General features: G+C 34.9%; 1 protein-coding gene across 3 annotated transcripts in view; it reads left to right on the plus strand.

The window, feature by feature from the left end:
* Positions 1-15853, plus strand: part of CEP120 (centrosomal protein 120) — an 82184-nt gene that overhangs the window by 51159 nt on the left and 15172 nt on the right. For all 3 annotated transcript variants that reach the window (XM_070465101.1, XM_070465100.1, XM_070465102.1), the window contains exons 12-18: positions 673-855; positions 2569-2665; positions 2777-2929; positions 3693-3782; positions 7928-8020; positions 9275-9436; positions 12976-13098. In XM_070465101.1, coding sequence (XP_070321202.1) covers positions 673-855; positions 2569-2665; positions 2777-2929; positions 3693-3782; positions 7928-8020; positions 9275-9436; positions 12976-13098 — 901 coding nt within the window. The remainder of the gene's footprint in view (positions 1-672; positions 856-2568; positions 2666-2776; positions 2930-3692; positions 3783-7927; positions 8021-9274; positions 9437-12975; positions 13099-15853) is intronic.

Below are 15853 nucleotides of genomic sequence, written 5' to 3' on the forward strand. Positions count from 1 at the left end.
CTTTACATGTCTAAATCCACAGCAGCTTATGCATTTGAGAATCTAGAAACAAACTTAACATCTGTGACACTTGTGCTTCCACTATAAGGTTTTATCAGTATGTGTTCATGAAGGCTTTTTTCAGATTTTCATATCTTGTTTGCCTGAGTTGGGATATTAGAACTTTATTAAAACAATATAGGAGCAATGAAGGCTCTTTGAAAAGTAATCTTGCTTTTTTCTGTACAGTATGTGAAGATAAATACAGGCTGTTTAATTCTTGATGATTCATTTAATGACTGTAATGCATTATTTGCTTTTTCTGGTTTTTTTAATCTGTATAAAATAGAGATTTTGTTCCAGCTATCTGAAATGGATTTGTGAAGAAAAATGAGATCTTTGAAATATCTTTTTCTTAGAGTATCACAATTCAAAAAGAATTTTAAAAGAGAAAAAAATAAACATTATGAAACCATTAGTGGAAATAGTGTTTGAAGTGTTTTCTTTATTGCATAGGAAGAGGTATAAAAAAAAAAGTAATAATATTTTCTATCTGTTAATTGTAGAATTGAGCCTTTACATTCCAGGTAACGAAAACATGCTTGACTACATTAAAGGAATTCAAAATTTTTAGTCCAGAAAAGCCTTAGTTCACAATTGATAAGTATGAACACGTGCTTCTCTTTTCCTTAGGATTCCATTGCTGGTTGAATTATGGCACAAGGATAAAATGAGTAAAGATTTACTTCTGGGAATCGCCAGAATCCAACTTTCTAACGTCTTGTCTTCAGAAAAAACTCGCTTTTTAGGTTCTAATGGTGAACAGTGTTGGCGACAAACTTACAGTGAAAGTGTGCCTATTATTGCAACCCAAGGGTAATGCCTTTCTTATATTTAGTCTTTGCTTTTTATTCTGTTCAGCTGGTTATAGCCTTGTCCTTCAATGTCATTTTTTTTGTCTTTTGTCTTTGACCCACGGGGGCTATGTCCCAGTTTGCTCGTTAGCTCTCTGACACCCAGTATGCCCTCACAGGGTGACTCTGTGGCACCACAGAGTGAGCATTTTCTCTCCCCTCTCTTTAGACTCATAATTTTAAGTTCGGGATCAGGCTTTTTTTTTAATTTAGTAATTCAAGTCACATTTATAATGTATTTTTACATTATTTTGAATTTTCCTACTTGAAAAATATGTAAACTTTTGCCTTAAATATAGTTGGTGAATGTTACAGATGTTTGCCTCTAAAAAATGAGTATTTTTTTTTTTGCCCTGAAATTCACTGCCACAGTGAAAAACTGGAGTTCGTATATTTGAAATCATTCAACAATTATCTCTTTATATATCACCTGCCTTTATGTTTAAAGTGCAATAAGAATGTGGAAGAAAAGCAGGCCCAGTGAAAAGCTGAGATGTCTTAAGTATTATTGGAATTTCTTCCCTCACTGTTCCTTCTCCATGCCACTTCCAGAGACTGAAGGGTTTAGTAAACTTTCTTATTTATTTGGAGATCTGGGAACAGTTTTTTTTTAGAAAATCGGTTATTCTGGATAATTGAAAATTCTTTTAAAACTTAGCATTCTTTTCTGTTAGGTCAAGTAGAATATAATGAAAACAATCATTACTTGTTGGAAGTTATTCTAATGATGATTGCTTTGAATATTAACTTTTATTGACCTGCTGTGTAGACAAGTTTTAAGAGATTTGCTTAAGCGAAAACTTCAGAGATGATTCTGCTTCATTTTACTTTACTCATTTGTTCTAAAATCTGAGATGAGAAGAAGCAAATGTAAAAGTTGATTAATTAAGAGTTCTAATTGTGTGAATCCAATCCTTAAAGTTTTGATTTAAACAAAGCCACGTATTTTTGTTGCCAAAATTTTATTTTCCTTTAACATTTTGTTTTTTATTTAATGCCCCATGCAGTTCTGTGATATAGAGAGGTATTCATTACGATAAACATGTCATTATCCTGCTTCCAGGATTTAATCCTGAAGCAATGCTCATATTCAGCAAAAGATTTATGAACGAGAATGTTACAGTCCAAGAAAAGCAGAAAAAAAGAGTTCAGAATAATCTATATATAATTGAGTAGGGGAATTGTTATGTGTTTAAAATTTTACCAAATAAATTCATTAGTATGTTTTACAGGCTTTAAAAGTTACATTTTTGAATTAGTGTTTGCCATTACACTGGAGAAAATGTTCCTGTATAAATGGACAAAACTATGAATTTTAATATGCATGAGTACATGCATATCTACATAATCTAAAAAAGAAGAAAATGAAATTTTAGCACTATTTGTGGGCAGTGAGATTTAAAATTTCTCTTTTATACTTTTGAAGTTTTTCAAATAACCTACTACAGTTATAGGTAATTTTGTAGTGAATGTAGGTATGTACTTAATACTGTGTTTGTGACCAAATAAAATGACATATATAGAAGGTCTTGAAGTCTATAGAAGCTGCTGCACTTTGAGCAACAAGTGTCAGGAGCAAGGCTTGTTGCTTACTCAATGCTCTAGCCTTGGGGAAGTAAAAGGAAACGTAGAAGTGTTTCCATGACGTTTTAAATATTTCTGATTTCATTTGTAGGTCAAATAACAGGATAGTAGATCTTTCTTACACAGTGACTTTAGAGGATTACGGACTAGTGAAGATGCGTGAGATTTTTGTCTCTGATTCATCTCAGGTATGTGTCACTGAATGTTATGAAATTATTCTTTAAAATGGACCTTATGTATGTATGTATGTGTGTGTGTTTGTTTCAGTATGCTTTTTTTTTTTTTAATTCACATCCTAGGGTTTATCTGCTGTACAACAAAAGCCATCTTCTGTTCCTCCAGCACCCTGTCCTTCAGAAATCCAGACAGAGCCTCGTGAAACCTTAGAATACAAAGCAGCGCTTGAGCTAGAAATGTGGAAAGAGATGCAAGAAGACATTTTTGAAAATCAGGTTACCTTTTAAATGTTACTTAAAAAGTATTTTTGTCCAGTTTAGTGTATCTTTCCTCCTGCAACATAGGCTTTTCTAGGCTTTTCTTTCTTTTCCACAGGTACCTTATCTAGTCCCTTTGAATTCAAGAATTGCCTTATTCTTTAAAAGAAAGAAAACTAAGAATTAAAAAATATGCAGGGGACTTCCTTGGTGGTCAGGTAGCTAAGACCTCCTGCTCCCAGTGCAGAGGGCCCAGGTTCAGTCCCTGGTCAGGGAGCTAGATTCCCACATGCCACAGTTTAAGAGTTCACGTGCCTCAACTACAAAGATCCCACGTGCTGCAACTAAGACCTGGCAGAGCCAAATAAATAAGTATAAATATTTTAAAAGGTGAACTATCAAAAAATACTCAAAATGTGACCACTTTGCAGAAGCCATCCAGAAGGAGTCTTCTAAACTTTCTCCAAGTCAGAATTTAAGGACTTGAAGGTTTCTTTTAATTGCAGGATCTCATTTAGCATGCCCTCCTGGAAGCTGGAATCATCAGTTGTTAAATAAGAGAGGTACAAAACAACTTACTGTTAGCTTTATACTGTCCTGAAATACCCTCAGATTGGTATAACTCACATCAGGCATCCTCAGTTGTGTTTTAAATAGAATGTCTGAAAGAAATATCAGTGGTCAGTATTATTTAACTGAAAACAACTGTTATTTGAAATATTTACTTGTTTGAAATGTTTTTTTAAACTTAATTTTTCTTTCTTTTTCCTTCCTTTGGCAGCTAAAGCAGAAAGAACTGGCTCATATGCAAGCTCTTGCTGAGGAATGGAAGAAAAGAGACCGAGAGAGAGAGTCACTAGTAAACAAAAAGGTGGTGACTATATAAAAATGGAAGGAGGAAAGATAGAGTATTAATGACAGTATCTTCTATAGACATAAAGATCTCTGGAATGAATAACTAAGCACAGTGGTTATATATTGGCCTGGATAAAGTTAATGAATGGGTCAAGGGTAGAAAGAAGAGTTTTCACTATAAAGTGTTTTGTACTTCTTAGATTTTGAACCCTGCAAATATGTTACCAGTTCAAAAAGTGAATGAATATAAAAAACCTACTGTACCACACAGAGAACTCTATAAGTGCCCTGTGGTGACCTAAATGGGAAGGAAATCCAAAAGAGAGGGGAGATATGTGTATGTATAGCTGATTCACTGTACAGCGCAAACATTGTGAAGCAACTATATATCAATAAAAATTAATAAAGCAATCATATTCAAAACCAAAAAAAGTGAACACCCTAGAGAAACAGCCTATCTCTGTGTTTAAAAAGAAAATTAAACATTTAAGTTTATATAAATATTACATTATCATCTATTAGTTAATGAAAAGTACGCCAAACTTTTAAGCTGTTTTAAAAGACTGAATCATGAAATAAATCACATCTTTAAAAATGATAACATAAGACCATCTGATATTATTCCAGAAAGCCAAAATTTAATATTTATCTATTCATACTCAAGTTACTGAGTAAAACAACCTTGAAAATTAGACCTGTCTCAGACATTCCAAATTTAAGTCTCTAAAAATACTCTTATATTTGTGATTCATGAAAGTCTATAAATGGGAGAAGACAAACTGTGGCAGGGGAGTTTGCTACACTAGACCAAGACACTGCCCAGTGTGTGGACTGGAAACTTCTTTAAAGTTGTTTCAGGTCTCTTCTCTGACTTTCAGCCATTTACATTTAATGTAGTTATTGATATGCTTGGGTTTAATTCTACTGTCTTGCTCTCAGTTTTCAATTTGTCGCACACATTTTTTGTTCCTTTTTCGCTCTTCTCCTGTTTTCTTTTGCAATTCGTTGGATTTTTTTTTTTAATGATTCCATTTTATTTTTTACAGTTGCTTTATTAGTAACATCTTTTGTTGTATTTTTTTAGTGATGGCTCTAGGGCTTATAGTATATATCTTTGTTGTTGTTTAGTTGCTCCGTCATGTCTGATTCTTTTGTGACCCCATGGGCTGAAGCCTGCCAGGCTCCTCTGTCCATGGGATTTCCCAGGCAAGAATACTGGAGGGGGTTGCCATTTCCTTCTCCAGGGGATCTTCCCAGCCCAGGGATCAAACCCACGTCTCCTGTCTTGGCAGGCGTATTCTTTGAGCCACCGGGAAAGCCCATGCGTCTTTATTTATCACAGTTTATCTTCAGATGATATAGCACATTTAGTTTTTAACACAATTTAATCTTTGAGCCATTTTTCTAATGTGATTGATGGGTATTTCATTGTTGATGTTTGTAACATATGTAGAAGCAAAATAGTTGATGATAACACAAGGTGTGGAAGTGAGGATATAGACATACACTGTTATAAAGTTCTCATTCTACTTTGCTAGTTTAAGCAATCATCTCTTTTCTAGATTACTGTGTTTACTTCTTAACTTGGTACCCTGTCCTCTTTTCCTGGCCCCTGTTGTTTTTTAATACTCTTATCAGCCAAGAATAGAGGAAGTCAGATTATGTACTCCTCTGCTTAAAACCCATCCAACTGATCACATTTAGAATAAAACTCAAGAGTTCTTACCAGATCTACAAGGCCTTATGTGACCCATCCCCTGACTTCCTCTGTGACCTCATCTTCTGCCAGCCTTCAGTTCACAGAGTCTGTTCTAACCACGTTGACTTCTCTGTATTTCGTGCTGAGCCACTTCTCACCTCAGGATCTACAGGCTGCTTTTTAGAGATACTTTCTGGTTTCTGCTCGGAGTAATCTGAAGGAGGCCTTCTCTGATCACTATATCCGAAATAGTGTCCTCTTCACCTGCCGCCAGGCACTAACCATCCCCTCATTCTGGTTTGTTTCCTTCATAGCATTTCCCTACTATTACATTAAAGATTCACTTCTTTGATTATAGTTTGTTTTCCCTCCGAGTATATAGGTTCCACATGACTTTGTTTTGCCTGTTGTCTGCAAGGTTTACAGTTAACATTTGTTTAAAAGGATAATGATTTCGGGTTTTACATAGTTTTGAGTTGGAGATTTATGGGGAATGTTGGCATGTTCATCAGGTATTTGGGTTTACAGGTCTATAACTGTGGAGCGAGGTTTGACTTTGCGATACAAACTTGGGGTTTCTTTGTATATCTGATGGTATGTAGATAAGGTCACCCCAGGAAGTCACATAGTTTGAGAGAAGACATCCTGCGGCAGAATTCTGGGAACACAGATATTTGGGTTGTCAGAGGAAGCACATGTGGTTTGAATACTCTCACCTGCCTTCCTATGAGGCATTTTTACATGTGGCACTCAGAATTTTTTTAATGTAGTTTTAAATTAGTTTTTATTGGAGTACAGTGTTGTGTTAGTTTCTACTCTCCAGCACAGTGAATCAGCAATTACATACGTCCCCGCCCTTTTGGACTTCTTCCTCATCCCGGTCACCACAGGGCATTATAGAGTTCTCTGTGCCAGACGGTATGTTCTGCTTAGTTATCTATTTTATATTTAGTATCAATAGTATATATGTGTCAATCCCAATCCCAATCTCCCACCTCCTCCTATCCCCCTTCCCCCTTGGTATCCATATATTTGTTCTCTAGGTCTGTGTCTCTATTTTTGCTTTGGCAAAGTGGCACACAGAATTTGACACATTTGTATTAGTCATTTGCCTAAGATTTAGGCAAATTAAGATTTATTAATTAAGATTAAGATTAAATTAATTAAGATTAAAGTAAACCAAAAGTCAGTGGTAGAATTAACAGAATAAATAAATGATCTTGGTTGATTAGTATGTTGGGCTAAATAAAATACAGTTTAACAAGGACAGATGTCAAATTCTGTCATAGGAGTAAAACATTAACTTGGACAGTGGATATAGTTATTCCAGGTTTATAAATACAGACCTTGGGGATTTTCTTTGACATAACAAATGGTGTGATTAGGATCCTCAGATAGCAAATGCAGTTTTAGATGAACATCATAGACATGTGTTGACCTGGTCTCTGGCAGTGCACGTTCTTTAGTTTCTGAAAGAGTGAGATACATCTGGGTGCCATATTTGTGAAAGGACTTAGTTTAGAATAGAGACTCCAGATTAAGTCCAGCATACTAGAGGATGTGGAAATAATAACATGTGGACAATAGTTGAAGCTTGTGTTTGTCATTGAGAAGAAAAAAAGACTAGGAGGATATATGATGGCTGTTGCTAGAGTCAAATATGTGAAGGTACTTTTTTTCTTCTTCCCAAGGGAGAGAAACATGATTAAAGGGTGGGCTTCTAAGAAGCATCAAACCAGAGCTTTATTGGCAGTAGTAAAGAGAAAGCTAGGTTGGGGCCTGGGACCTGGTAAGGAGGACAGAAAGTTGGTTCAGAAAGTCCTGGTAAATATGATCAGTCTGAACTGAACCATGAGAGAGGGTCCTGTGGAAACCAAGCATCCATCATGGACTCACATCTTTAAAGACAGAGCAGAGCAGGATTTTAGGCATTGGGGTAGAATTTGGCATATCAAGTATGGGCCCATCAGGAACTCTAACTTTAGAAATGACTAAGAACTCAGTTATTTGAACTGCAATAAAGGACCAGGTCTGAACAATAGGAGGACTGACTTGAAACTGATTAGCTGGTCTATCAACAATATTAGTTCCAGGGAGAGAGCTAAATAAATAAATGAATAAGAAGGCTTCAAAAGAAAACTGGGCTGTTGAACAAGGTAGATTTTTAAGGAGATAGTTTTTTTTTTTTACTAAACAAAATTTTATTGGCCGTCTACCTTAGCACCCCATGGGTGAAGGGCTTCCTCCGGAGACTGAAAATTACTGCAGATACCCAAGCAGAGGCTAGGTCAGCTTCTTTCCTTAGAGTGTAGTAGAATGAATTTCTGCTTTGAATTGGTGAATATAATTCATGATCTTCCTATTCTCAGATCCTTTGTTTCAGTAAAATAATAATATATGCACTTTTAAATCTGTGTTTTGAATTTGGGGAAAAGATAAAAGTAATTTTTATTATATTTTAGGTGGCTGAATATACTATTCTCGAAGGAAAACTTCAAAAAACTCTAATTGACTTGGAGAAGCGAGAGCAGCAGCTTGCCATTGCAGAATCAGAGGTACTGTATTCATCTGTCGTATGTGTTTATTTCACAGAATCCATTTATTAAATAGATACTCATGAATTCATACTATTCATTTGTTTTGTCTTTGTATAAAATATATTTCATGGAAATTGTCTTTTAGGCATTATGGGGGAAACTGCTATTCAGCTGGGTAAAGCATATTTTTATATGTTAGAAGGTGAAGAAAAGGTAGAAAACTGTTGTTTAAAATGGTTAATTATTATTCAGTCAGCTTTGACTGACTTCTGCAATAGTGGAGACTTTTGGTTACCTTTGCAATGATGTGAAAGGAATGGATAGTTGCACTACCTACAGAAAAGCATCAGGGGCCTAGAATTATGCTTTTGATTTCAGTAAGAAGGGAATATCCCTTTTTCTTGCCCATTAAAGATTATATCCCAAAGAAAGGATAAACATGTTAGTATTGGTTGGCCAAAAAGTTTGTTTGGGTTTTCCTGTAACATCTTGCAAAAAACTTGAATAAACTTTTTAACCAACCTAATACTGTGCCTAGTTAGCATTTTTGTTAGGTTTTATTGAATTTTACTTGATATACTTTTTAGCATTACTATAAAAGTCACTTCAAATTATTAGAATTTCTTCCACATGAAATTTATATGCCCATTCCTTGCCCAAATGTTTCTTAAAATTTTCTCGGTATATATAACTCAAACCTTCTGTAAATCCATGGCTGATTCATGTCAATGTATGGCAAAAACCACTACAATATTGTAAAGTAATTAGCCTCCAACTAATAAAAATAAATGGAAAAAAAAAAACTCTAACCTTATCTTTACACATTTTCTGGGATTTCTAAATTGATTTACATAGTTAAACCTAAATATAATATAATATGTATTTGTTTCTAATAGTAAGGCTCTGTTATCTTCTATGTGATTAGGTAAAAAAATGAGTTTCTAAAGAAGAAAAGAAACTTGAGCATATTTGCTTATATAATAAAATGGGTAATTTAGATCAGTCATTTAGTTATTTAGTCTTAAATAGTTAAGGCTTTTTCAGTTGAATTTATGCATCATATATGGATTTGGGGATGTACTTTATATTTTAGTAGTAAATGATTAAAAATTTTAATTTTAATATACCTAAACATTAACTCTCTAATACCTGAAAATATGAAAATCAGTTTGTAAAGTATTCTGAACACTTGACCATATATATAAGGATAATATTGAGCAATATAATGCAACTAGTAGTGAATCACCCTCTTAAAGATGTACCCGTTTTAAGCTTCAAAGAGAAAGAAGAGAACTGAAATCAGAACGTGAACGGAACCTGCAAGAACTTCAGGATTCTCTCCGGAGGGCCAAGGAAGATTGTGTCCACCAAGTAGAACTGGAGAGGTTGAAGATGAAGCAACTACAAGAGGATAAACACCGACTTCAGCAGCAGGTAGGGTTAAAATATGTGTTACCTCCTTAAACTGAGAGTTTACTTGCATTCTAGAAATAATAGAAATGGTTCACTAAAGAGTTAGAAAAGTTCTCAGTAATTTGGACTATTAATCATATTTATTGCACTGAGATTCAAATATAAGTTGAAACTTCTTTTCCTGAGTCAAAGCTAAGGACTATATTGGAATAATCTCTTATAATTATTTGCATGATCTGTGCTATATTTGAGTTAAATCTCAAATTAGAATTTTTCTTTCAGATAAATCTCCTCTTAACAAACATACTTTTCATATATGACTGGACCAAGTTCAGTTAAGAACCAAATTTCATGAGAGAACTGTCTGTGCTCCTTCCCATTTTTCACCTCTCAACCACTTCTCCTCAAGTTTCTATCCCCATCGCCCCAGGCAGTTGTCAGAGAAACTACCAGTGGCTCAGCCGTTAAGTTCCGTGGGCATTTTTCATTTCTCATCTAAATCACACTTATCACCAGCATCAACACTGTTGTTTTTGCTTTTGTATATTCTCTTCTCTCAGTGCCACTCTCCTTGTTTTTCTCTACTTTCTGGCCATGGCTCAGGCTCTCTTTCCTTTATCTAGCCATTAAATGTTGAACTACCTTCCAGCTCCAGACTTACACTGTGCTAAGCAATCTTATTCATGTCTGTAGTTTCAGAGACAGCCTGTATCTCTGGGACTTGCACATTTGTATCCCAGACCTTACCTTTGCACCCTGGACCCACTTATCTCATTGCCTTTTAGACATCTCTACTTGGGTGTCTTGGGCATTTAAAACTCAGCATGAGCCTCCTACCCATACTTGACCTTGCTGTAAGTGTTCTTTACTTCAGTGAGCAACCCCTGTAACCTGTTCTTCTGTTGCAGCCTAAGTGATATTTTTGAAGTTCGGGAATCATAACACTCTCTTCTAAAACCATTTAGGGTTGTCTTAATGCTCATAGAATAAAGATCAGAATTACTACCTTGCCCTACCAACCTTTGCATAGTTTGCACCCAGCCTACCTACCTCACCTCATCTCTCGCTGTTGCTGTATGGTCCTCTTCAGGTCCTTGGGCATACCATGCATGCTTCACCCTTTAGAATCTTTGTGTACGCTGCTTTTTCTTGGCCCAGTGAGCTATACTAATCTCTGTTTCCAGCTGAGGCATCACTTTCCCAGAGAAATCTTCCCTGACCCCTGCTGTCCAAGTCTAGGTCAAGTTCTTGTTATATGTTTTTTTGGAGTATTCTTCTCTTATTCTGTTTCTTTATGATATGTTATAGCAGTTTGCTTTTATTTTCATTAGTGTGATAATTTGATCAGTGTCAGATTGTTAGGTCAATAAAACTAGTTTGGTTTCTATCTGTATGCCTGGAGCCCGGCCAGTCTTCAGCACATAATATGGGCTTAAAAAATATTTGCTGGGAAAAAAAAAAAAAGGCTCAAGCTGTTAAAAATGAAGCTTATCTATCTTGAAAAATTTCAGTGTAGATTAGATATATATGATGAATGCCTCTGAAGTCTTTAGTAAATTCTGGCATGAAGAATAGTTTCCCTAGCAGTTCAGGGTCAGGTAAGACCATATTATTTAGGTGGTTATAAAGATAAATTCGATTGTTATTAGGACAGTCTCATGTAGATTTATGAAAGATAAAGTTGTAAAAGTGGGCAATTGTGCTGGGATTCTCCAGGATTGCTTCTCTTCTATGATTTATCAGGAAGATTGAGCCATCTAGAAAAAATGCTTCTAAGATATGTTAGAATCCCTAGGGGAGCTCTTGGGAAAAAAAAAAAAAAACATGGGCATTGCTACCCTGTCCCTACCCTACCTGAGGTATAATTAGCTTACATCTTTGTGGGAAGAATTAGTATTTTGGAAGAATTCCCCAGAGCACTCCTAAAATATAAGCTAAAACCTGTGGGAAAAAGTGGTAGAAAGCAGAAGTTTTGGGGATGCCCCGTTACTAAATCCATGACTGTAAACATTTCCCCTCTTCTGTATTAGAAAACTTTGCAGGCCCTTACTCTGAACCAGGTTACATGTACTGTACACACAATTCTAATAAGACAGGTAGAAGGGACAGATAGACTATCAGTGCACAGTGATGAAGTATATACATTCAAATATGTAAAAGCAGTTATTAGAAGTGAAAAAAGCCAATGTAAATTGTGATCCACTTAGCAAAGGATAAAGAGCCCAGTATGCCTAATAGTAGACTGATAATGTGCCTGTCAAAAAATGCCAAATACTAAGTTTATTAGCTTTTGTTTTAAACAGAAAAATGACAGATTCTTTAGAGAAGTTTCTATTCAATTTTAAAAGTTTGCGTGTTCAAAGAGGTAAACTAGTTATATGGAAAACTTCCATGTATGGAATACTCATTACCTTAAGATGCTAGATAAATCCTGATTAGAATTATTGATAATTACTAGCATAAAGTTCCATTTTTGCTACCAATTTTCTCAGTATTTCACATTTAGTTAAGTCTTAGAGAAAAAAGTAATTGGTTTATCTAATGATGGCTAGTCATATTGGTATGTTTTTGGAAAGCTTCTTTAACAGTACTTGAAAGTGAAGGGAAAGTGTTAATCACTCAGTCGTGTCCGACTCTGTGACCCCAGGGACTGGAGCCCACCAGGCTCCTCTGTCCGTTGGATTTCCCAGACAAGCATACTGGAGTGGGTTGCCATGTCCTTCTCCAGGGGATCTTCCTGACCCAGGGATCAAACCCGGGTCTCCTGCATTGCAGACGGATTCTTTACCGTCTGGGCCACCAGGGAATCCCTGTGCTTACTTCCATTTGATTAAAAAAAAAAATCCCAGATTTTGAAACAACACTTTTATTATCTTTTTTTCTCGATAGTTTTGAAACTGTTTTAAAGGAAATTACAGTGTTTAGTCAAGACAGTCTTTTTTTTTTTAATTTAAGGAAGTATTGCCTGCTTTCATTAGAGGATCATTCTAGGAGATGAAAATATCTGAGTTCTGTTCGTATGTCTGCCACTTACTGGCTCTATGGCACTGCCTCAGTAATCCAGTTCTCTGACCCTCAGTTTTGTTACCTATAAATGTGAAGGGACTGAGCCAAGTCTTTAAGTTATAATCATATTGGAATTATGAAATTCATAGAGTATCAAATTATAAGAACAAAACTGCATTAAAATTAAACTTACTTTCATCAATAATCAGGTATACCTATAATGTTCAATCATTCATGACACATTTAAAAAAATTATTTCCAGTATTTTTATAATATTACTTTTCTGTCACCTAAAATTTAACAACAATGTTCTCAAGATACTGGTTTTATAAGAAATTTCATACTCTTAAAAAGTTTTTGTATATTGTTAATCAGTTGACTTACTGAATTTTTAAGATTACTAGAGCAGTTAACTTTCCTCATTATAGTTTATGTATTTTCTAAATTTTCTAAATATGAACATGCCTTAAAGATAAAATGACACTGTTGAATTCTGTAATACTACACTTTGCATACCTCTGTTTTAAAATGGCTATAATCTTTTTTTAATACAGCTTAATGATGCTGAAAATAAGTATAAGACTTTAGAAAAAGAGTTCCATCAGTTCAAAGATCAGCAAAGCAGCAAACCAGAAATTCGACTACAGTCTGAAATAAATCTTCTCACTTTGGAAAAGGTACCTGTGTTGGTTTATGGCATCCTAACTAGCCCTAATGATCATTTTATAAGATCAGTAAATGATACTTGCATATTTAGTGTAATAACATTTAACTGTAGTATTCTGATATCAAATAATACATCTCATCAAAGAATTTGATGCATAGGACACTGTCACTTGAATTTCATCGCTTTTTTTTTAATATCAATTATAGCCTATACTGGAGTCATTGATTGAAAACAGCAGAACTGAGTAAACTCTCGGACTAAAGGAATTCACAAACCCGTCAGGAAAGCTATAACAGCCAGGAGAAACTGAAGCTTTAAAAAAGGAGAGGATGGTTGGACCATAGAAATAAAATGTAGTCCTTGATATAACTATTTAAGAGGCAAAAAGGGTGTATATAGAAAATTTGGAGAGAAGAATAAGAATGTGGTTTAAAAAACTGAGTTGAAAAAGGGTATTAACTGATTTCTTCTAGCATTTCTGAGTTCATTAAATGTTTCTGGAGCTTGTCAAATGCCATGCTATCTTTGGTTCCTCTTCTTACCTCATATCTATTTAATTGCAAAGTTCTGCTTCTTACATATCTAGACACTCTCAGTCTTCTCCTCATTTCTTTACCAGTGACCTTGAATTTGAATCAGTCTGGACATTTCCCACCCTTTTTGATTAACCCAAGTATTTAAAGTACTTCTGTTTTTGTATTATGAATTCTGTGGCCTACCAGAGATCTTTGAAGCATTCAGACAATATCTCATAAATTCTCACAAGTAGGTGTCAGAAATATTTCCATTTTTAACTTGGGTAAATTCAGGACCAAATATCTCAAAATTGGAACAGAAATATTTATCTTATTCATCTTTTCTGAATTAAATTAGATAATATCCACCACAGAAATAAATGGTAAGTGATTTTTAAAATTCCTTCTTCCAACTGCATTTCTACCAATAGAATAGAAATCACCAAACATAGTACAAGTATAAATAGTACCATGAACTTGTTGAGGGAAAAAAAAAGTGTAATTGAAGTGCCTTTATATCAGACCTAATGAATTCATCTACTGTTTTTAAATACCTTGTAAAACAAGACTTCTCAGCTCTTTTGAAAATTCTTTGTAAGAGCTTCTGGAGCCAGAAGAGGGCAGAATCTTATTTCTTAAGTAGTAAAGTCATAAAAGCACAAAAAGGAAGGCTTAAGTGAAAAGTCCCTGATTTAGTCTGCAACTTCTAGTTATATCTGATTGAGAGCTTTTTCTTTTCTGTTTACTCATCTCTCCAGTGTAACACAAATATTGCCATTCTTCACTGAAATGGTCTACAGATAAGTTAACATTAAGATTTTACTAAATTCACTTGTTGATTCCCTTTATAAGAAGTAAAAAGTGGTTTGATTTGCTTTAAGCTAGGAAATGACTTTATGTGGCTTAAAAATAATTTGGACTTTTAAAAAATAAGATAGGGAAAGTGTTATAATTTAGTAGGGCATAAAGAAGAAGACAGAAGTTCTACAGAAGCTAAAATTGGTGTATTTAAGAGCATTTGGTAAGTTCCTATTGTGTGCCCACCCCTGACTTAAGAAAGAGAGGAAAATGAGAGAAAAGAATAAGAGGGAAAGTTGTTATCCTTTTGAAAGGGACCTCACTTTTAAAGAGTTTGTAACCTAATTGGGGAGATAACCCAGAGAGGCTTAAATGATTGTATATAATTAAATACCAGGGAATGTGATAGAAACTCTTTGCAACTCAGAAAGAAGAAATCATTTGATGTTCAGAATATAGTAGTTTTAAGGCATCTCCATGTAGAGGTAGAATTTGAGCTGAACCTTAAGTTTTAAGCAAGCAATGAAGCAAAAAAATGGACAGGTTCAGGAATTAACTTGGACTAGGAGATGGAGGGGGACAAAACTGGTGGTTGGTATTTCATATTGAGCACCAAGAAAGCTGAACAAGGATGGAAATTGTGTTTTGGTGCTTTAACACCTAGGCAGAGGAGTTTAGGTTCAATACTTGCCAGGAGGCAAGTGTTTAGTAGCTATTGTAGATGCTTTAGTAGAGAGTGAATTGATGTAATCGTGGCTTGCAGGATTTGTAGATAGAATACATTTAAGGCTGAGGAGACAAGAGAAGATGAGATGAGCCTGAACTTAGGAAATGGTAGTAAGAATACAAAAGAATAAAACTGGAAAATATTTCAAGGGAGAAATCTGTAGTCTCTTATGACAGATTGGACCTGGAGAATAGAAGATTAGAGGCAGAGACAGTGCCATGCCAACAGTAGAGAATTAGGAGTTGTGGATGTGTCAAGGATGGAAACAGGGACATTAAAATCAGTGGAAGTCTGCTTGGTCTTCACTAGGCCCTGAATTGATGCTAGGTGCTGAGCCGAATTTTATTTTCAGTCTGTAACTTGGCTTATAATTTAAGTGCAAAAAAGGTTTCAAGTCTCATATCTACTACCCACAAAAAGGGCCCTTAACTCGAGGTCTTTGAATGTCCTGAAATTGTGTCAGAACTTTGGTTGTGTACATTTTTCTGGGAATTGGGTGTGTTTATTACATTAGAATCACAGAGGCATTTGTATCATTAAAAAAAGTTAGGAATCACTGATTTGATAGTTTGGGATGAATTAGGAAAATGATGTTTACATCTCAGATTTGTTAGCTATCACTTTTTTGTTGTTTGTTAAGAATAAAGAAATTATATGTTTTTATTATATATGTGTTTTAAATTAGTGTGAATAACAATGCAAATGTGAATTATTTTGATAATCAT

The sequence above is a fragment of the Odocoileus virginianus genome, chromosome 3 (assembly GCF_023699985.2).
Source record: "Odocoileus virginianus isolate 20LAN1187 ecotype Illinois chromosome 3, Ovbor_1.2, whole genome shotgun sequence".
NCBI lineage: Eukaryota > Metazoa > Chordata > Mammalia > Artiodactyla > Cervidae > Odocoileus > Odocoileus virginianus.